We start from the raw sequence: 21,089 nt of genomic DNA, 5'->3' as shown, positions 1-21,089 counted from the left end.
AGAGAGGGAGACACAGAATCTGAAACAGGCTCCAGGCTCTGAGCCATCAGCCCAGAGCCCGATGCGGGGCTCGAACTCATGGACCGCGAGATCGTGACCTGAGCTGAAGTCGGCCGCTTAACCGGCTGAGCCACCCAGGCGCCCCTCTTGCCCAGTTTTAACACGTGCGTGTGGGCTCAGTTCGGATTTTCCTCTTAACGTCAGACCACCTTAAAGGTAACTTTAGCCCATGCCTTCACACTGGGGCACTGCAGCAGGTGCACGCTGGAGGGCTCCCCGTGTGGCCCCAGGGCTCCCGCGAGGCCAACGAAGGCACCACAAGGGCCGGTGAGTCCAAGCCTGTTTATTTGGTCTCCTGTGCACTCAGGCCTGCATCACCGGCCTGGACTTCTCAGCCTGCAGCTTCACTCCGGAGCCCGCGAAGCCGGTGCCGCCCTGGGGAGGGGGGGACGAGGCCAAGGTGGAGGCAGGTCGGGCTGCAGGGCCCGTTGCGGGGGTATCCTAAGCCCGCAAGGTGAGGCAGGACCCCAGCTTAGGAAGGCGGGGGTGGGGCGTGGAGGAGGCAGGGCGGGGTCCTACTCCCCAGTAGGTGCGGGCGTAGGGAGAGGACGGGGGCGGGGTCCTGGGGAGGCGGGTCACCGCTCACCCGCTGTAGCACGATGATGTCCCGGTCGGTCAGCTTCTCCCCGTTCACGGGGTCTACCATGTCTTTCCGAATCAACTTCTGCACGCACTCCAGGGTGACCACAGCCCCACTTCGGTGAGAGTGAGGGTGGGAGACAGCGATCAGAGAAGGCCCCGCTCGGGTGAGGGACAGCCACACTGCCCGGCCCGGCCCGGCCCGGCCCGGCCCGGCCCTGCAGGTCCCCAGGTCATCCTCCCCGGGCAACTCACGAGGGCCTCAGCACAGCGCAAGGCGTGGCGTTGCTCAGACTGTCGCGGGTCATAGCGCACACGTAGCGCTCACTGCGTGTGATGAGCCCCACGCGGTCCACGGAGCTGTCCAGCGGCGTGAAGCGCACGGGTGTCAGGTCAGACATGCGCAGCGGCTTCCCAGACATGGGGCAGGTCACGGTGCGCGACTGCGCAGGACAGGAGGGGGGGGGCGGTCAACAGGCCGGGCTGGGGCCAGGTGGAGGGAGGATGGGGGTCCCGGGCAGGGAAGGAGGCGCTGGGGACACTGGGGGACTCGGGTCCTCTGTGCCAAGCGGGCACAGGGTGCTGGGGATGCTCACAGGCTTCTCCAGCTTGGTGGCCTTGGCCTCGGGGGTCAGCGACGGGATCCAGAAGCTGGGCAGTGCTTTGTCCTTGTCCTTGCCCGTGGGGCCCGCGCTGGCCCCGGGGCGGGCGTCATCTGCGGGAGGGAGAGGGGCCCGGATGCCGCACCCAGGGAGGCACCCGGCCCTGCGGGACCCGCGCCCCCCGGCAAGTCCGCTCCCCCTCACCTGGACCGGTCTCGGGGGCGGCCTTGGGCGTGAAGGGGTTGAGGGGCCGGCTCACGATGGCTGCCTCCTTCTCCAGGAAGCCCCGCACCTGGTCCTGCGCCGCCGCCCGCTGCAGCTCTTTCTGTTCCTCACGCCGGGCACCCCGCTGCTTCTCGTAGGCCTGTGGGCAGCGAGAAAGAAGTGGGCTCGGCACCTTCCCGTGCGTTGTGGCGTTTGAGGGTGGCTCTTCCCATTTCACAGACGGGTAAACCGAGGCCTCCGCAGGGGACGGTCCTGGCAGCGGCAGTTAGTAGAGGCTGGTAACTGCCTGAGTGTGAGTCTTTTTAAGTTATTTAAAGTTTATTTTGAGAGAGAGACAGAGAGAGAGAGAGAGAGAGAGAGAGCGCGTGGGTGCATGCCCAAGTGGGAGAGGGAGAGAGAATCCCAAGCAGGCTGTGTACGAGCGGGGCTCGAACTCACAGGCCGTGAGATCATGACCTGAGCCGAAGTCGGACGCTCAACCGACTGAGCCACCCAGGCGCCCCAGTATCTGACTCTTGATTTCAGCTCGGGTCATGATCTCCCAGGTTTGGGTTCGTGAGTTCAAGCCCCACGTCAGGCTCTGCACTGATAGTGAGGAACCTGCTTAGGATTCTTTCTCCCTCTCTCTCTGCCCTTCCCCGCCCCCCCTGATATTTCTCTCTCTAAATAAATAAATAAATAAACTTAAAAAAAAGAAAAAAATAGGGTGCCTAGGTGGCTCAGTCGGTGAAGTGTCCAACTTTGGCTCAGGTCATAATCTCATGGCTCATGGGTTTGAGCTCCGTGTCGGGCTCTGTGCTGAGCTTGAAGCCTAGAGCCTGCTTTAGATTCTGTGTCTCCCACTCTCTCTCTCTCTGCCGTTCTCCTGCTCGTGCTCAGACTCTGCCTCTCTCTCTCAAAAATACATAAACATTAAAAACAAAAACAAAGAATCTAACCTTCAGTGTTTCTGGAGCTCTAGGAAGCCTGGCAGGAAAAGGAGGGAGATCGACCAGCTGCGCCTCAAACACGGCGATAAACGGGGTCCCTCCTACCCACAAAATGAGTTCAGCCGTGGAAAGTGGGCATGGCTCCAAGTAAATGCCTCGAGAATTCTGATCTGTGAGCATCTCCCACACGCCCTGCAGCGCCCTCTGATTTGGCCCTGTCAGCCCATTTGAGAGGCAGTGCAACCGAGGCCCAGGGAGATGAGGTGACATCAGTCAATTTACCAAGTGTTCACAGAGAACCTAGGGCCATGGGGTGGGCAAAAGATCTGTTCCCTGCCCCTGGGGCCTGCCATCTAGTGGCGGAAGTGGGCACACGTCAGCCACAGGCTGAGTCACAACCATAAGTGTCAAGAGGTTGGGGGGGGGGGGGGGGCAGACCCTTGAGGCCCTGGACTAGCAGGAGGTCAGAGGAGGCGACGCCTGGGAGGAAATCTGGAGAAGGAGAAGGAGCTAACCAGGAGAAGCGGGGGACGGGACGGTGCGCCAAGCAGAGGGAACAGCATAGGCAAAGGCTCAGAGGGAAAAGGAACTTAGACAGGAAGGCCAGAGAGGCTCTGTGAGCTCGGGATCAAAGCCGCCCGCCCGTGCCCCCATCCCCATCACCTTCATCTGCCGGGCGATCTCCTTCTTCTGGTGCAAAATGTACTCCAGGATCGCCTCACGCTCGTACAGGTAACCATCCGGGCTGTAAGGACAGGACGGGATGGGAAGCCATAGGCTCCCTGCCCTGGGCACGCACGAAGCGTCTTCCAGGCGGCAGGTCACGCGGTGCCTAGCACAGCTCTCTGAGTGACCACGCCATTTTCACTATCCTGGCTTTGCCTTGTAGGGAAAATCTTGTGCAATAAAGGGCTAGCTCAGCGGGCCGCGTTCTCCAAACCCTACACGTTCCAAAGGACCCGGCCCTTGAACCAGCTCCCAGGAGGGAGCCTCTGAGCCCTTGGAATGTGCTGCCTGATAAAAGTGTCTTAGTTCACCTGGTGGGGGAGGTGGCTGGGCCATGTGGTATGAGGTTAGACCTCTGGAGGGCCTGGAGACCAAAGTCACGCCATGCCTGAGTTACCAGCCTCCAGTAAAATCCCTGGACGCTGGGGCTCCCGTGAGTTTCCCCCGGTGGGCGGCGCCCATGTCTGCCTGCTGTCACATGTCGTTGTCGGGAGACTAGCGCTGTCTGTGTGACCCTATTAGGAGAGGACAACTGGAGGCTCGATCCTGGTCCCTCCTGGGCTCGGCCCCATGTGCCTTCTCCCCTGACTGACTTAATCTCCATCTTTGTACCGTAATAAGCCGTCACTGACTCTTAACCACCTTTCTGAGTTGCGAGTTCTTCCAATGAATCACTGAACCTGCAGGTGGCCTCAGGGACCCTGAGCCACAGTCTGCTCTCGTCACTATGTCTGTAAAACAGACCTGTAAAGTGAGCCCATATTTAGTCACTGGACTAAGCACCTCGTACCCATTATCTCACCGAGGCCTCTGCCAGACCACAAGGCGGGGAATGGTAAATGCTCCACACATAAGCTATTATTATGTGCCAGGCAATGATCCAAGGGCCCTACCCGCTGTTACGGATGTATTCTTTTCCACATCCCTGGGGAACACGTTAGGCTCATGCCCATGTCTCAGATGAGCACACTGAGGCTCTTGAGGGGTTAAGGGGCTTGCCCAGGGCGCCCTGGCTGTGCAGGCGGTTCCCCACACCCCCAGTGCAGTTCCCCAGCTCACGTGACGACAGGGTCGTGGCAGGGCTGCAGAGAGAGGCAGCAGCAGTCAAAGTCCTTGACAGCATCCCGGCTCAGTCGAATGTTCTGGGTCCCATAGCCTGAGGCCGCTGGGGACAGACAGAGGCAGAGGGATGGAGGGACAGGAGAGGTGCCCCTTGCGAAACCCCAAGAGAAAGGCACAGAGAGAACTTGCATGTGGGGGGGGGGGGTGTTGGGCGGGACTCCGAGAGACAGGCAGTCAAGAGCTCGGGCTGTGTGTGTGCATTGGGGGCGGGGCATAACCCTCAGGAAGGTGTCAATCCAGAGGGTAAGTGACAGGCTGTCACCGAAGTTGCCAGGTAGAGAGGCTCACGCCTGACTCCCCTCAGCCCAGACTCCAGGGCCTGGCCCTCTCTGGGCCTCAGTTTCTGCCTCTGGAATATGGCTACGACAAGCCATAAGCGCCCACTGCAGGGGCACGGGATCGCGTGGGCTGTTACTCTTAGTGTCATGACCATCGGTCGGCGGGTGGGGTAGGGGGGGAAAGAGACATGCCCAGAAGACACAACCGGAGGTGCAAAGTGAGATGGTGCCTTTGAGATACAACTGTCCCCCCTCCCAAACCCAGTACCTGTGTCCTTCTTCTTCTCGTGGTAGGTATAGACGGCCCCTGCCGTGCAGTTCTTGCCGTGCCGGGTCATCCTGCGGGGAGGAGGGGACAGTTGCAGGGCTGTGGTGGAGGGAGGCCCCAGGGAGGACAGGCCCTCGGAGCCGACCTGCCCCTGGCCTTGCCAGATGGGAAAACGGGGGGTGGGTCAGCGGAGGACAGTCTCACACGCGTCGACTGGTTAGGAAATATCCAAAGACTCCAAAAAGAAAGACAGCATTTTACTTTGGAAAGTGACCTACACTCTGCTTGTGGAATCATGCATCAGAAGGGGTGCACCCTCTGAGTTACTCTGAGGCGGCGGAAGGAGGGTTCTCTGAAATCGAGAAGTTCTGGCAGCAGATGAGGATGCGTGGGGCTCCTTACATACAGACACGGTGAAGTGAGGGGCCTCAGAGATGTTCTGTTTGGGGTTATGTATGCAAGTGTGCGCTCAGTGTATGCCTACAGGCTCACTGCAGTGGAGTGCGGTTTTTGGGGGTTCACCCCCCTTCTCGCCTGGGTGGGTGAAAGCACATGTAAGCAAAGGGGAAATCTGCACTATGGTCCAATTGTTTCCAAACATGATCGATTGCACCGGGATAAATTCCCATTTTCTTTCTTTCTTTTTAAGTTTATTCATTTATTTTGAGAGAGAGAGAGAAAGCATGAGTCGGGAGGGGCAGAAAGACAGAATCTCAAGCAGGCTCTGCACTGTCAGCACGGAGCCCGACGCGGGGCTCGAACTCACGAACCGTGAGCTCGTGACCCGAGCCGAAGTCGGATGCTTAACTGACTGAGTCAGCCGGGTGCCCCGGAATTCACATTTTCAAAACAGGTGTTCTAGCGGAACTGACTGTACATGGGGCTCTGGCAAATCAACAAGAAAAAAAAACAGCCACCCTGACAGGAAAATGAGCAAAGGATGTGAAAAGGCAACTTACAGAAGCAGCTCAAAGACTAACGAGCGTATGGAGAGATAATCCAGCTCTCTTCAGATGAAAACCACAGTGAGATAGCACTTCATACCTATCATCATCAGGCTGACAGGCGAAACTTCAAAAAGCTGGGTAAGACCAGGGCTTGGTGAGGACACACGATCGGTTTCAGGACCCTTAAGGCAATGCAGCGGGGAGAGTGGACAGGGTCAGCCTCCTGGAACACAGGCTGGTGGTACTTTAGCCAGGTAAGCATAGGTGATTCTGCACCGTGGGCGATGGGCCCCAAAGACATTCTCAGAGACACCCACAAGGAGCATGCCCAAGGATGTCCACAGCAGTGTTATTTATACCAGAGGGGAGTCAAAGGCACCTGATGTCCCTCCCTGGGAGAATGGGTGGTGACAGCCCATCCTGGAGACCACCCAGCAGTGAGATGCAATCTGCTAGATACATGCAAGGTGTCACAGGTGGATCTTAACGCTGGGTATAAAAAATAAGAAAAAAAAAAAAAAGTAAGGGGCACCTGGGTAGCTCAGCCAGTGGAGCATCTGATTCTTGATTTCGGATCAGGTCACGTTCCTGGGGTCGTGGGATCGAGCCCTGAGTTGGACACTGTGCTGAGGGTGGATCCTGCTTAAGATTCTCTTTCTCTCCCCCTCTGCCCCTCTCCCCTGCTCATGTGCACATACTCTCTCTAAAATAAAATACATAAAATTTAAAAAATAAAACAGAATTACTACCAAGCTACGTGTGTGCAAGATAGTACATTTTATTGTTTTACTTACTTTTGAGAGAGAAAGAGAGAAAGAGGGAGCATGGGAAGGGCACAGAGAAAGGGAGAGAGAGAGAATCCAAAGCAGGCTCTGCACTGTCAGCTCGGAACTTAACATGGGGTTCAAACTCACGAACCGTGAGATCATGACCTGAGCGGAAATCAAGAGTTGAATGCTTAACCACCACACTGAGCCACCCAGGCGCCCCAAGATAGTGCGTATTAAAGAATACTTACAAACAAGAGCGTGTGTATTCTGCATATCGGAGTGGTTGCCCATGTGTCGGTGGGGACTAATCAGGGGCTGGAGCTACAGGAGGGGGTTGTAGGCTATAGGGATCAAGGATTGGGCAAGATGACCTTCAGCCTGGGCTTGAGTCCAGGGTTGGCCCCGCACTGGCTGTTGTGACCCTAGGGTGGCCATTTCCTTTCTCTGAGCCCTGGTTTAATTTGGCAAAAAGTTAATCATCCCTGGGCTAACCATGGGATCTCATTGCCGGGACTGGATTTCTGTGACAGCTGAGTGAGTCCTGCTCAGAGCCTGGCACATAGGCGGTGTTCAGGAAATATTCTCTCTGGCTCTCTGGTTGTGAGAAAGGTCCAGAAGGCTGGGGTGGAGCCGGGGGCGGGGGGACACAGCCAAGGACTCCTAAACTGCAAAAAGTAACTTTGTCTCCATTCCCCTCTTCTGGTCGCCTTCAGACTCTTGTCTTTCACATTCAGAACTTGAACCACAAAACTCTCTCCCTCTCCGAGCTATGGATCTCGCTCTCCCCCTACTGGCGATTTCCTCTCAGAAGCTGATTTTTGTTCTTCGGTGTATGGACATAGATCTGATGCGTGTTGACAGAGACGTATGCCCTTGTGACTGCCACCCCAGTCGAGACACAAAACATTTCACCCCAGTGGTGGCCACTGTGCTGCTTGCGACAGCTAACCTTGGTGAAACGCCCCAACTTGACCCATGGCCCTCCTCCAACTTCCCCTCACCCCCAAGCTTTTGAGCAAACATCCAGCACCTGCTGTCTCCCCTCGCTCACCTGCCAGGCACTCCTCCCCCCACCCTCTGGCTTCAGCCCCAGCCCCCCCAACTGCCACTCATGAAGGTCGCATTGACCTCCTCATGGCCAAATTCCCTACTCTATTCTTAGTTGTCAACTGCCTTGACCCTCTGTGGGATTTGGCACACAGCTGCTCGTCTTGTGGCCAATGACAGGGGTTTCTACGCTCTTTGGCTTCATGGCCATGGCCGGAGACATTTTCCCTCCAAGAGTAAAAGAAGCAACTACAGAGGCAACCTTTTTTTTTTTTTTTTTTTTTTTTTTTTTGACTTGGCCAGGTGATAATGAAACAGTCCCACAGAACACTGCTAAGATCCCTGACCCCACGCCAACTCTCTGTGCCCCCATCTCATTGATTGTCCAACCTCAACCACTCTCTGAAGTCTGGCCCATGACCATTTTTCAGATGGGCAAAAGGATTCTTAGAAGTGAAGCCATTGCCTAGGGCAGCGGTTCTCAAAGTAAGGTCCGGGGATCCTAGAGGGGTTCCTAAGATACCTTCAGGGGGTCCACAAGCTATTTCCATAATAATAACATGTGTTTGCCTTTGTTACTCTCGCTCTCTCACAAGTGCACAGTGGAGTTTTCCAGAGACAGCGTGACACGTGAGGATGTCGTTGCTCCCACCACAAACTGAGTGTATGCTTCTGCATCCTTGGCTTTTAAAAATGTTTTAGGGGCGCCTGGCTGGCTCAGTTGGTGGAGCATGTGACTCTTAATCTCAGGGTCCTGAATTCAAGCCCCACAGTGGGTGTGGAGCCGATTTTTAAATAACGTTTTATTATGCTAAGAGAAAGGAAGCTGGCACAAAGGCCATGTATCGTAGGGTTCCACGTATAAGAAATGTCCAGAACAGGCAAATCCATGGAGACAGAAAGCAGAATGGTGGTTAGCACAGGATGGGAGAAGGGGAAGTGAGGAGTGGCTTTCTGGTTTCTTTTTGGGGTGATGAAAATGTTCTAGAATGATAAGTGGTGGTGATTGCACAAAATAGTGTATATATCACTTTAAATGGATGAATCTTGTGTTATGTGAATTACTGCTCAATAAAAACCTTTTTCTTTTTCTTTTTTTTTTTTAACGTTTATTTATTTTTGAGACAGAGAGAGACAGAGCATGAACGGGGGAGGGGCAGAGAGAGGGAGACACAGAATCCGAAACAGGCTCCAGGCTCTGAGCTGTCAGCACAGAGCCCGACGCGGGGCTCGAACTCACGGACCGCGAGATCATGACCGGAGCCGAAGTCAGCCGCTTAACCGACTGAGCCACCCAGGCGCCCCAAACCTTTTTCTTTTTTAAAGTTTATTTAGACAGAGAGAGAGAAAAAGAGAGAGTGAAGAAGGGGCAGACAGAGAGGGAGAGAGAAGAATCCCAGGCAGGCTCCACACTGTCAGTATGGAGCCCGATGCGGGGCTCGAACCCATGAACCGTGAGATCATGCCCTGAGCTGAAACCAAGAGTCGGACGCTTTACCGACTGAGCCACTCAGGCGCCCCATAAAAACCTTTTTTCACATCAGGTTTAATTTCTGGTACAGCAAACATGAATCGATAGAACTCACATAAACAAAAGTTCTCTGGAGTCCTGGATGACTTTTACGACACGGAGACCAAAAAGTTTAAGAGCTGCTGGCCACGGGCTAACGGGCTGGTGGGCGGCCGTGGCAGGACCCACCGCGGCTGTATGGTCACCTCATTAGGGCCAAGTTCAAAACAGAGAACAGAACTACTGCCATCTGCTGTCGCTGGTATTTCAGAGAAATTCCAAAATCCTATCTCCTGCTTATCATCATGCCCCACTTCCGGGGGAGGAAACAGGCTCGGGCATCCCCCAGCTGGGAAGGGGAACCCAGGCAAGCAGGCTGCGGAGCCGCCCCCTTAACCGCGTGACAACTGTCAGTCCTCCCAAGAGGGTGACAGTCTGAGGACACAGGCCAACCCATTTCCCACCCCCCCCCCTTTTTTTTTGTACAAAGCCTTCAAGATCTGGACTATGCTTTACTCTTTCAACACATTTCAATTCAGACGCGAAACGTTCACTGGAGATACTTGACCTCTATTTAGGTTTTGTGATTTACGGCTGCCAAGGTACATTCACATACCGCCTCTGTTCCGAACATGCTTACAAGGTTTCCGATAACTCGGTCTAGTGTTGGCGTTTCTATTTAAATGAATTAAAATGAAAGAACCGAGAAAAATTCAGTCCCTCAAGTCAAACTAGCCACTTAGTAAAGTGCTGCACGGCCTCTTGGGACTAGCAGCTAGGGCTCGAAGGGCACAGGGCACAGCGCTGCGATGGGACTTTTAAAAACCATGACCACAATACCATTAACACGCTAATGGTTCTGGCTGGCGTTCAAATTACCGACTCCCTGCCGTCTTTTTCTGCAGTTGGTTTTCTGAACTCTAAAACCAGTGGCTCTTAACCTTTTGGTGGGGTCAGAGATCCCTTTGAGAACCTAGAGAATGCCACACACCCCTCTCCCTAAAAGGTGTGTGCCAGGCCATTCCAGGGGTATGAAGGCTTCTGTGTTAAAGGAAACCAAGGAGCTAATTACACTCAAGGAAATCACAGAGTTAGGACGGGGTGTAAGCAGTACCGAGAGAGTTCGTTAAAAGCAAAAGTGAGCATCTGAGATTCTCCTGTTTTTTTCAAGTTTTTATTTATTTAAGTAATCTCTATGCCCAACGTGGGGCTCGAACTCACAGCCCTAAGATCAAGAATCACACACCCCTCCGACTGAGCCAGCCAGGCACCCCCAGAGATTCTCTATTAATAATGGCTGATGCAGGGGCGCCTGGGTGGCTCAGTTGGTTAAGCATCTGACTTTGGCTGCGGTTAAGATCTTGCAGTTTGTGGGTTCAAGCCCCACATCGGGCTCTGTCCTGACAGCTAAGAGTCTGGAGCCCGCTTTAGATTCTGTGTCTCCCTCTCCCTCTGCCCCTCCCCTGCTTGTACCCTCTCTGTCTCAAAAATAAATAAACATTAAAAAAAAAATTTAGGGGCGCCTGGGTGGCTCCGTTGGTTGAGTGCCCAACTTCAGCTCAGGTCATGATCTCGCGGTTTGTGGGTTCGAGCCCCACGTTGGGCTCTGTGCTGACAGCTCAGAGCCCGGAGCCTGCTTCGGATTCTGTGTCTCCCTCTCTCTCTGCCCCTCCCCTGCTCATGCTCTGTCTCTCTGTCTCTCAATAATAAATAAACATTAAAAAAAAAAACCAAAAAACTTTTTTTTTTTTTTAATTTAAAGGGACACCTGGGTGGCTCAGTCGGTAGAGCGTCCAACTTCAAGCTCAGGTCACAATCTCACGGTTTGTGGGTTCAAGCCCCGCGCTGGGCTCTGTGCTGACAGCCCCGAGCCTGGAGCCCGCTTTGGATTCTGTGTCTCCCTCTCTCTCTGTCCCTCCCCCACTCATGTTCTGTCTCTCTGTCTCTCAAAAATGAATAAACGTTAAAAAAAAAGAAAAGATAAATAAAAGAAGTGGAAAATCATTTTGCATCCCCTGACGACACAGTTGACGAGGCAACGATTGTCGAGGGATGCCCTTAAGGGAAAGACTGAAGGGAACTGCATGTTCGCAGGGTGCCAATACCCGTTAGCGGAAAGGATAAGAATGTAACTTTACAGTGCAGGTTTGGCTCTTCCTATCTGCATCAGTCAGCTAGGGCTGCCAGAACAAAATTCCATCTACTGGAATGTGGCTTAGACAACAGACGTTTATTTGTGGAGATATTTATGGTTCTGGAGGCTGGAAGTCCAAGATCACGGTGCTAGCATGGTCAGCTTCTGGTGAGGACTCTCTCTTCCTGGCTCCCGGATAGCTGGCCGCCTTCTTGCTGTGTCCTCACAGGGCAGAGAGCGTGCTCTCTGGCATCTCCTCCTGTCCTAACAACACCAACCCCACGCGGTAGGACTCCACTCCCACGATCTCACGTAACCTTCATTTTGTCTGTCACAGACAATCTCCGAAATAGTCGTATTGCTGGCGAGGGCTTCAACATAAGGAACGTGGCAGGGATCAACCAAAAAGGGTCAGGATAGTAAAGATTTTGGACTTTGGGGGTGCCTGGGTGGCTCAGTTGGTGGAGCGTCGGGACTTCAGCTCAGGTCATGATCTCACGGTTCGTGAGTTCGAGCCCGGGGTCGGGCTCTGGGCCGATGGCTTGAAGCCTGCTTCAGATCATGTGTCTCCTTCTCTCTCTGCCCCTCCCCCACTCGTGCTCTTTGTCTCTCTCCAAAATAAATAAACATTAAAAAAAAAAAAAAAGATTTTTGACTTCGTGGCCCATTGGGCCCCTGTCACAACTACTCAGCTCAGCTCTCCTATGGCAAGAGCAGCCATGGACACCACGGACATGAACGTGCATGGCTGTGTTCCAATAAAAGTCTCCTTGTGGACACGGACATCTGAATCACACAAATTGCCATGGGTCACAAGATATCATTTCTTTTGATTTTGTCTAATTTTTTAAAAATGTTACAACCGTTCTTAGTTTGCAGGCTGTACAAAGACAAGTGGAGGTTGCAAATCATATATCCAATCAAGGAATAACATCTAGAATATACGAAAGACTTATAACTCAATAATAAAAAGATGAGTGACCCAATTTAAAAATAGGCAAGGGGTGGGGTGAGGGGGCGCCTGGCTGGCTCGGTCCCTAGGGCACGTGACTCTTGATCTCAGGGTTGCAAGTTTGAGCCCCATGTTGCGTGTAGAGCAATTACTTAAAAACAAAATCTTTAAGGGGTGCCTTGGTGGCTCAGTTGGTTAAGGGTCAGACTTCGGCTCAGGTCATGATCCTGCAGTTCGTGAGTTCCGTGCTGACAGCTCAGAGCCTGGAGCCTGCTTCGGATTCTGTGTCTCCTTCTCTCTCTGCCCCTCCCTCACTCGCACTCTGTTTCTCTCTCTCTTTCTCAAAAAATAGACATTAGAAAATTATATTTAAAAAATCTTTCGAACTAAATAGGGGTGCCTGGGTGGCGCAGTCGGTTGAGCATCAGACTCTTGGTTTTGGCTCAGGTCATGATCTCATGATTCATGAGATCGAGCCCCACAGACAGCCTAGAGCCTGCCTGGGATTCTCTCTCTCCCCCTCCTCCGTTCATGGGTGCACTCTCTCTAAATAAATAAATAAAACTTTACTTTTTATTTTATTATTATTTTTTAATGTTTATTTTTTGAGAGGAGGGGAGAGGGGCAGAGAGAGAGGAAGACACACAATCTGAAGCAGGCTCCATCCAGGCTCTGAGCCATCAGCACAGAGCCCGATGCGGGGCTCGAACCCACAGACCGCAAGATCATGACCTGAGCTGAAGTCTGACGTGCCTAACCGACTGGACCACCCAGGCGCCCTAATAAAACTTTAAGTAATGCAATAAAAAACCACAGTGAGATACCAGTTCAAACCCACTAGGAGGATGACAACCGAAAAGTCAGATCATAACAAGTGTCGAGAAACTGGAACCCTTACACACTGAGTGGGACTGGAGGCTGGGGCAGCCACTGTGGAAAAGTCTGGCAGTTTCTCAAAAGCCTAAAGGTACAGTTACCATTTGATTCAGCAATGCTGCTTCCGACAGAAATGAAAACACGTCCACACAAAAATTCTCACACAAATATTCTCAGCAGCGTTATCACAGAATCTGAAGCAGGTTCCAGGCTCCCAGCGGTCAGCAGAGAGTCCGACAGGGGGCCTGAACTCACAAACCCCAAGATCATGACCTGAGCCAAAGTCGGATGCTCAACCGACTGAGCCACCCAAGCGCCCCATAGGCGATAGGGATTCTTACATTATTCTCTGTGAGTTTGAACATTTTCACAATAAAACATTAAAGTAAAACCCTTCGAGGCCCAAGTTCACACCGACTCAACAGCACCATCGGGATGAGAACCCAGGTCGGCCTGACCCCAGACCTCCCCAGAGGAAAAGGTTAAAGCCTCCACCAACTCTGAGAAGGAAGGAGTTGTCAAAAAAAAAAAAAAAAAAAAAAAAAAATGCAGAGAAGACAGCGGCGGGCGACTGCACAACTCCTCCGCCCTCCCGGTCACAGATGGGAAACTGAGGCCAGGAAAGGGGGTCCTTCTTCCTCAAGTCCCACTCCTTAGACCCTCCCAAGAGTCCCAGTCTCCTCCTTCCCCTGGGACCCCCGGCCCATAGCCCTCTATTGTGGAATACCAACACTTAAGAAGTGCCGGATGGAGGCCTGGCTACCTCCCGGGGATGCCGGGAGATGTAGTTCAGCTTCAGACAACGGGGCGCCTGGAGTCGTCTATTAATGATTGACAGGGAGTCGGGAATTCGAAACCCTGTCCCTGTCTCCCTCAGGACCCCAGAAGTCTAGCCCGCGGGAAAGCGATCGCAGCAACACGATCCCCCCCACCCCCTGGAACTCACCTCACAAACGACTCCTCGACCCTCCGTCGCTTCTTCAACTGTGCCCCTACACCGGAAAGGAGGGCTGTTTTCCCCTCAGCGCTACGCCCACTTCCGCCCGGAAAAAGGACCGGAAGTAGAGCTGCCCCTAGTTGCCGAGATACTCTTCTGACTTGGTAAGTCCTCCCTTCTCCTCTCCCTCCCTCCGGAAACCTGAGTAGTTACTCGAAGGTTCCGGTTGGTGCCGCTGGCACGAGTATAGGGCACGCTTAGTATACACTAGGCGTTTCCCAGGGCGGACGATTTACTGGTTATGTCCAGGCTTTGCGTCTCTGCAAGTCTGAATTGAAGGATTAACCACTTCCTCTAGAGATCGGGAAGCTCACTTCCCCAAGTATATTAGCCACTTTTCTTGCTGCGTGTTGAGAGACAATTGAGAAGGGACAACTCCCCTGTCTCCAATTTATAAGGAGAGCAAGTGAGAAATCGGAAGTCAAAGTCCTTCAAATCACCTCAGAAAACGGGAATTTACTACAGCATCGACCACCTACCCCCAGGGACCAAGGCATACATTTCCCACCGGTTTCTAGACATCTAGGCTTCTGGACACTTAGACATTTATTTCCCTAGCTCACCCAGGCAAGCTTCCATCCCAGGGGACAAACAAGGGAAGAGGTGCATATCCAGTCCCCTAAGTGCCTCCACGGTGTCGGTGTCAGGAACCCTGGCGTCCCTACAAGGCTCTGGACCTTAGGCCCTTCATCCTAAGGTCCCTTTAAATACTTTGTCCCTTACCTGAGTCCCGCCCAGGACAGGTAATCACAAACCCCGCCCCTCTGCCAGAAACCGGGATCCGTCTGATTACAGGGAGAGGGGCACCCCTCCTTTCACTCCCCTCCCCTCTCCCCTATCCCCCATTCACAGCTGGCCTTAGCTGGCCTGGCCCAGGAAGCCCCAATTAAAGAAGAGGGGACAGTCGCTCACAGGTCTGGGCAGGTAAGTGAATGTCCCCTGGAGGCAGAGCCTGGCTTGGAGACCCTGGTCCCCCAGTTCTCTGCCCCTCTGGGACTCAGAAGCTTGGGTCCCCCAGTCCCAGGGGTCCAGGACCCCCACTCCCTTTGCCCCCCTGGACCCAAGAATATAGTCTTTGCCTCTCCTGTTCTGGTCTCTCCTGTAATCTTTGATCTCTGTGGGTGGATGTGGTAATGAGCACAGGGAGAGGCATGTATAGGTGGAAACTACCTGGAAGAAAGGAATCTTGATCACCAACAGACATGGTCAAGAGCACCTACTATGTGCCGAAATTCATGCTGGGCGCTGCAGACCGGTAGAGAAAAAGATAAGCTCCCTGCTCCAGTCTCTGGAGGCACACACAGCTTTCACTCAAATCCCGCTTCTGAATCTTGCAAATCGCATGACCTTGGGCAATTCGTTTATCTCTCCGTGCCTCAGTTTCCTCATCTGTAAAGCGGGGATAAGAACAGCACTTCTGTGAAAACTAAATGGAGTCGATATAGGTAAACTACCTTGAACTACCTGGCCCAGGATACAGCCTAGGTAAGCATCTGCTATTATTATTACAAATCATTACAATTTGTGGACCATAGAGTCCAGTCAGGGTGACCTGGCCCCATTCCCCAGGGGCTGAGGCACCTGATGTCTCCACCACGCCCCGTTTCAGGTGTTCGTAAAATATGAGGGGCTCCCCCTCTCTGCTGCTTCTGTACCTGGGATTGACCACCTGCTTGGACACCTCACCCAGTGGGGACCAAGACCCAGGTGAGTGTCTGGGGGAAGAGCCCGTGTCCAGGCGCAGACTCCACCGTCCCCTGACCCAGGAACCCTTGCCTCCAGTCCCCTCCTCCCTGAGCACTCCACAGCTCCCCATCCCCTGAGGTTGAGATTCTTCCATGTCCCCAGTCCCGGGAGCCCCCCATTTTTCTATGTTTCATGTTCTTCGGGTGCAGAAGTCTTCCTGGACTCCCCAGAAGCCCAGAGCTTTCTAAGAAGCCGTAGCCGGATTCCACGAGCCAATCACTGGGACCTGGAGCTTCTCACACCGGGGAACCTGGAACGGGAATGTCGTGAGGAGCGGTGTTCCTGGGAGGAGGCCCGGGAGTATTTTGAGGACAACACTCTGACGGTGAGAGCCCCTCTCCCCAGGCCCTGGGATGTCCTGGCCCCCAACTCCCTCTACCCTGGGTCTCAGAAGTCGGGGCGCAGGCAGGTTGGGGGGATGGACTCTCCCAGCTGATATGCTGTCTTTCCACCTGCTCTATTCTTACCCCTTCAAGGAGCGCTTTTGGGAGAGCTACATCTACAATGGCAAAGGAGGTGAGTGGGGGCGTGGGGGGAACCCCTCTTGTTCTGTGCAGCTAAGGCAGCCCCCCTTCCCGTGGAGGTCCGAACCCACACCCCCTGCCCCAAATGTGCCTCCTGCAAATTCCATGCTCCCTGAGTTCCTGGAGGTGGTTATCAAAAGAGTCCCCTCCTTTGAGACTAGAGCCCCTGCCTGAGGAACCTACCACACTTATCTGGAGGAGGCCTCCTGTCCTTAGGAAGGAGGAAGTGCGGGTGGAGAGAGGGGTGACAGCCCAGGGGCCTGTCGGGCTTCAGGCTCAGAGGTGCTAACCTCTTTGGAGTGCAGAGCCCCGGCCCCTTTTGCAGCTTGGTTGCTAGGGGGACTGCTCCCTAGCAACAGGGCCTGGCCAAGGCAGGCCGGGCATTGGAAGCCTGTGCATCCTCACCTGCCCGGTCCGCCCACCCCCAACCCTTCCTGTGAGTTCTAAGGCCCCACCATGGCTGCAGTCTTGTTGCTAAGGGGGGACTGCTCCTTAGCAACGAGGCCTGGCCAGGCCGGACCAAGGAAGCCTGCAGCACTCACTACCTGGCTGGCTTCCCCTCCCCCACGGGCCCATCCCAGCCTTGGCCTGGTTACTAAGGAGGCCTCCCTGGCAACCACACCTAGCCAGGCTCAGGACCCAAGGCCCACTGCCCAGGGAGGAACCCCTTCCCGGTACCAGATCCCCCACCCCTCCCCGTGGCCTGGTTGCTAGGGTGGATACCCCTTAGCAACAAGCCCTGGGTCTGCTGGAGTCCTCACACTGGAGCCTGGTTGCTAGGGGAGGTAACTACCTCGCTGCTGGCCTAGTGTGGCCCGGTGGCTTCTTGAATCCACCTGAAACATATCAGAATCTGGAGGGCCTGCCTTCTGGGCGCAGCTCTTCACTAAGGGGGCTAAAAGCCACCAGAGATTCACTGTTTGAGGAAAGCTCCCCACCCAGTGCTACAGGAAGTCTCTCCAGCAGCAAGACAGAGGAGGGCCTCACAGACCTTTGGAGTTCTCCCTGTGTGCCTGTTTCTCCTCAGAAGCATGGCCTTGGATTGCTAAAGGCCTAGGGTCCTAGCAAAGGGTCCCCCCGAGTTCTAGACACCCAATGATCTGTTGCTGGGGGGAGGTCCCTAAATTCCCCCATTGATAAATGGATTTTTCATAGCCCAGTAAATTCAGAAGCCTTCCTGTGGATTCTCCTCTTCCTTCAGAGTTGAGGTCTCGTCCCTCAGTGGCCTCAGTGGTTGGTAAAGGGACTGCGTTCCAGAGGGGAAGTGTTGTTAGATAAAACACAGGACACCCCCACCCCCATCAGTTAAATTTGAATTTTAAACACACAAGAATAGGGACGCCTGGGTTGCTCAGTCGGTTAAGGGGTTAAGACATCCAACTGGGCTCTTGATTTCAGCTCAGGTCATGATCTCACAGTTTGTGCGATCAAGTCCCGTGTCGGGCTCTGCCCTAACAGTTCCGAGCCTGCTTGGGATTCTCTCTGTCCCTCTCTCTCTACCCCTCCCCTGTTCATGCTTTCTCTCTCTCTCACCATAAATAAATAAACATTAAAAAAATGCACATGAATAAATTTTTTAGTCTAAGTATGTTCTTTTTAAAATTTTTTATTAAAAAATTTTTAAATGTTTTTATTTTTGAGAGAGAGACAGAGTGTGAGCAGGGGAGGGGCAGAGAGAGAGGGAGACACAGAATCCGAAGCAGGCTCCAGGCTCTGAGCTGTCAGCACAGAGCCTGACGTGAGGCTTGAACCCATAAACCATGAGATCATGAACCGAGCCAAAATCAGACGCTCAAACGACTGAACCACCCAGATGCCCCTTTTTAAAAACAATTTTTAAGTTTATTTATTTATTTTGAGAGAGAGAGCGAGTGTGGGGGGTGGGGGGGGGGTGGGCAGAGAGAAGAGAGAGAGAATTCCAAGCAGGCTACACTCTGTCAGCGTGGAGCCAGATTTGGGACTTGAACTGACGAACTGTGAGATCATGACCTGACCCTAAATCAAGAGTCAGATGTTTAAGTGACTGAGCCACCCAGGCACCCCTAGTGTCCTAAATATTACATGGGGCATAGTTATACTAAAAAAAAAAATTATTCATTGTATATCTAAAATTAGTATTTAATAGGGTATCATACATTATTATTTGCTAAATCGGGCAACGGTCAGTGTGGGGGCAGCTGAGCTCCCTACCCAGATGGATTTTGTTTAGGAGGGACTCAAGCCACACTGCGTCCAGGGAGGGGCGCCTCTGTCACCACGGGGATACAGCTGCCATATTTTCTAGTCCTGGATGAAGTTATCGTAGACCCTTTATGTGTTTGATCTCAATGAATTTCACAGCCTGTGGGGGAGGAGTTATTCCCATTTTACAGGGCAGCAGATGGAGGCTTATAGAAATGCGTACGTTCAGTTGCCTGGAGTCACATACCTAGGAAGTGGCCCCAGTTCTGCTTTGCTTCTTGGCCTGTACTCCTCCCTCTGTGGGAAGGCATTGGGTTGTTGAGGTGGGTGACAGCCCCTGACACGGTGCCACCCCCCCCCCCCCTTCCCCACTGCAGGGCGTGGACGTGTGGATGTAGCTGGCCTGGCTGTGGGGCTGACATCGGGCATCCTGCTCATTGTCCTGGCCAGCTTGGGAGCCTTTTGGTATCTGCACTGCCGACGACGGGGTAGAGGCCAGCAGCCCTGTCCCCAAGAGTAAGGGTGATTCAGAGAGAAGGCGTTTGAGGGCTGGAAAGCAGGGGGAGGAGAGGAAGGAGGAGACGAGTCAAGGATTGGGGCAGGTGGGCACCAGAGGAAAGGTCTGAGAAGACTGTCACGTGGAAAGTCAGTCTGTGAGCTTGCGTATGTCCAGTCGCGTGTCTGTCTGTCTGTCTGACTATATCCTCAGTAGCTGGCACACAGTAGGAGCTCACTCAGTATCTGCTGCGTGTCTTCATGGTACCGTATTTATGTGTGACTATCACTCTGTGTGTATCGTGTCTGGCGAGGCTGTTAGCGGTAAGGTCTCTGGGTGTCTGTAGCATGTCAGTTTCCGTGGTGACAGGCTGTCACACATGTTTGTGTGTGCCTTATGAGTTGTCTAGGCATGTGTTTCTCAGTGGCAGGGTCTAAAAAGGTGCTTGAGTGTCAGTCTTGGAAGTATAGTGGGTCTGGGGGTTTTTAGGAAGAGTTTATTATAAGAGGGGCACTGGGAGATTTGTGACTGGGTGTATCTCTGTGTTATGTCTGTATCAGTGTGTCTGCCTACCTCTCTGCAGGGCTGGTTTTTTTCTCCATGACTCTCCCTGTGTCTGGAACACATGTATGTCTGTGAATGAGTATGTCTCAGCAGTTGATGTCTGTCTGCCTGTGTTCGTCCGCCTCTCATTCTGAGGAGCTTTTCTGTGTGGCGGGTCAGGTTCAAGGTGACCCTCATTTCCTCTGGTCTTTCTCCCTTCCACCCTCAGAGTCTCTGTGTCCCTAGGTCTTCCCTCCTCCTCCCAAATCTCTCTATCCTGTAGGTCTCTCCTGCTAACAGTGTACTTTCTGTCCCCAGGGCTGAGCTCATTAACCCCCTGAGTCCCTTGGGCAATGTAGGCCCCCCGACGCCCCTGCCTCCACCGCCACCCCCAGGTCTCCCCACCTACGAGCAGGCGCTGGCGGCCTCTGGGGTGCACGACGCACCTCCGCCCCCCTACACCAGGTACTGGGCTGGGCTTCTACCCGGGGGTGGGGCTCAGAGGGGAGGATGCTGCGAGAGGAGGGGCGTGGGCTCAGGGGCGGGACTTGGAATTTTGAGCTTATTATCCGGGGCGAGGCTTGGAGCGCGGGGGCGGGGTCCTATGCAATTGTCTGGGGGCGTGGCCCAGCGTTGTCGGTGTGGAGCCTTACAGGAGGGTGGGTCTTGTACCCAGAGGGTCCGCGATTGGCTGAGACGCCCGCGGGCGGGTCGGAGTGGTCTTAGTTGAGGGGGGAAAAACAGCCGGGTCTTTGACTCCCCATTGTGCCCCTCCCCATGCAGCCTCAGGAGGCCTCGCTGAAGAGCTGTTTCAGAGCCGGTGTTCCCCAGATTCACAGCGGATTCCAGAGCCCCCAGGCCTCTTAAACCACGTAGCTGAGCTTGAGGAGTGGTGGGAGTAGTGGTCGTCCGGCCCGAGGCCTACCCTGGCACACGTGTTTCCGCCAAGTACGGATACACGCGTATCCCCGGCCAACGTGTTCCCTCGTCCCGGGTTACTCGCGGGCCCCCACGCTCTCCTGACGGTGGGGGTACCCGGCAGCCCCGCCCCCCGGGGGTAGGCTTGCGTGGAAACTCGGACCCCGGCGCGTGGGCCCGGTGTACCGACTCGCGTGAGTGAGCAGGTGTGACAAGGCCATCGCCCTCCAGTGCTACGGGCCACACACACGCGCATGTTTTCGTGTGCTCTCCTTGCACGCACACGGGCGCTCTGCAATCCAGGGAAAGGGTGGGGGGCATATTTGCAAGTGTGCTCTTTGGGGTCAGGCTCGCATTGCACCGGGAGACTGGAGTTGTGCTTCTCTCATAAATTACAATGCTTTCGTAAAAGAGACAAAAAGTGAACGCAAAAAATAAAAAATAAAAATCAAACTGAATTGCATTCCCGGGTGCGTCTGCGCGCGGCGGAGTTGGCTTTCTGTACAAACGCTGCGCCCTACACCCCCAGGCCGTGCTAGCGCTCTGTATCTTTCTCTCTCTCGCTCTCTCTTTTTTTTTTTTTTTTGCATTTGCACGGGATTGTGGGAGGAAGCGGAGCGCAGCCAGACACCCCGCCGCCCGCCCCCCCTTCCCCTCCC

General features: G+C 54.0%; 2 protein-coding genes across 4 annotated transcripts; one reads left to right on the top strand and one right to left on the bottom strand.

The window, feature by feature from the left end:
- Window positions 1-328: 328 nt before the first annotated feature.
- On the bottom strand, window positions 329-14,088 carry NOSIP (nitric oxide synthase interacting protein). Of its 3 annotated transcripts, XM_078439503.1 has the most exons (10): window positions 13,972-14,015; window positions 5,834-5,918; window positions 4,790-4,860; window positions 4,181-4,286; window positions 3,059-3,140; window positions 1,446-1,605; window positions 1,236-1,354; window positions 895-1,082; window positions 647-755; window positions 329-435 (listed from the first exon to the last, which is right to left on the bottom strand). In XM_078439503.1, exons 3-10 carry the CDS (start codon window positions 4,857-4,859, stop codon window positions 364-366), a joined length of 906 nt encoding a protein of 301 aa, XP_078295629.1. In that variant the 5' UTR covers window position 4,860; window positions 5,834-5,918; window positions 13,972-14,015; the 3' UTR covers window positions 329-363. The 3 variants fall into 3 exon arrangements, with proteins under 3 accessions (XP_078295629.1, XP_078295628.1, XP_078295630.1); XM_078439502.1 differs by lacking the exon at window positions 5,834-5,918 and having other exon boundaries at window positions 13,972-14,088; XM_078439504.1 differs by lacking the exons at window positions 5,834-5,918; window positions 13,972-14,015 and adding an exon at window positions 5,749-5,770.
- Window positions 14,089-14,418: 330 nt separating this feature from the next.
- On the top strand, window positions 14,419-20,891 carry PRRG2 (proline rich and Gla domain 2). Its single transcript, XM_060651767.3, has 8 exons — window positions 14,419-14,946; window positions 15,403-15,507; window positions 15,632-15,729; window positions 15,918-16,093; window positions 16,245-16,284; window positions 18,851-18,989; window positions 19,831-19,977; window positions 20,296-20,891. Exons 3-8 carry the CDS (start codon window positions 15,645-15,647, stop codon window positions 20,312-20,314), a joined length of 606 nt encoding a protein of 201 aa, XP_060507750.1. The 5' UTR covers window positions 14,419-14,946; window positions 15,403-15,507; window positions 15,632-15,644; the 3' UTR covers window positions 20,315-20,891.
- The last annotated feature ends 198 nt before the right edge of the window (window positions 20,892-21,089 follow it).

Source organism: Panthera onca, chromosome E2, assembly GCF_046562875.1.
Source record: "Panthera onca isolate mPanOnc1 chromosome E2, mPanOnc1 haplotype 2, whole genome shotgun sequence".
NCBI classification, from domain to species: domain Eukaryota; kingdom Metazoa; phylum Chordata; class Mammalia; order Carnivora; family Felidae; genus Panthera; species Panthera onca.
Note: the sequence above shows the minus strand (reverse complement) of the source record. Positions and strands in the feature narration are given on the sequence as shown.

Excerpts from the sequence above, each read along its gene's own strand:
- PRRG2 (XM_060651767.3), top strand. The coding sequence starts at position 15,645 with ATGAGGGGCTCCCCCTCTCTGCTGCTTCTGTACCTGGGATTGACCACC. Across the intron at positions 16,094-16,244 it reads TTGAGGACAACACTCTGACG|GAGCGCTTTTGGGAGAGCTA; the intron begins GTGAGAGCCCCT and ends TACCCCTTCAAG. Across the intron at positions 18,990-19,830 it reads CAGCAGCCCTGTCCCCAAGA|GGCTGAGCTCATTAACCCCC; the intron begins GTAAGGGTGATT and ends TTCTGTCCCCAG.
- NOSIP (XM_078439502.1), bottom strand. The coding sequence starts at position 4,859 with ATGACCCGGCACGGCAAGAACTGCACGGCAGGGGCCGTCTATACCTAC. Across the intron at positions 4,287-4,789 it reads CGAGAAGAAGAAGGACACAG|CGGCCTCAGGCTATGGGACC; the intron begins GTACTGGGTTTG and ends GTCTGTCCCCAG. Across the intron at positions 1,083-1,235 it reads CCACCAAGCTGGAGAAGCCT|TCGCGCACCGTGACCTGCCC; the intron begins GTGAGCATCCCC and ends TGTCCTGCGCAG.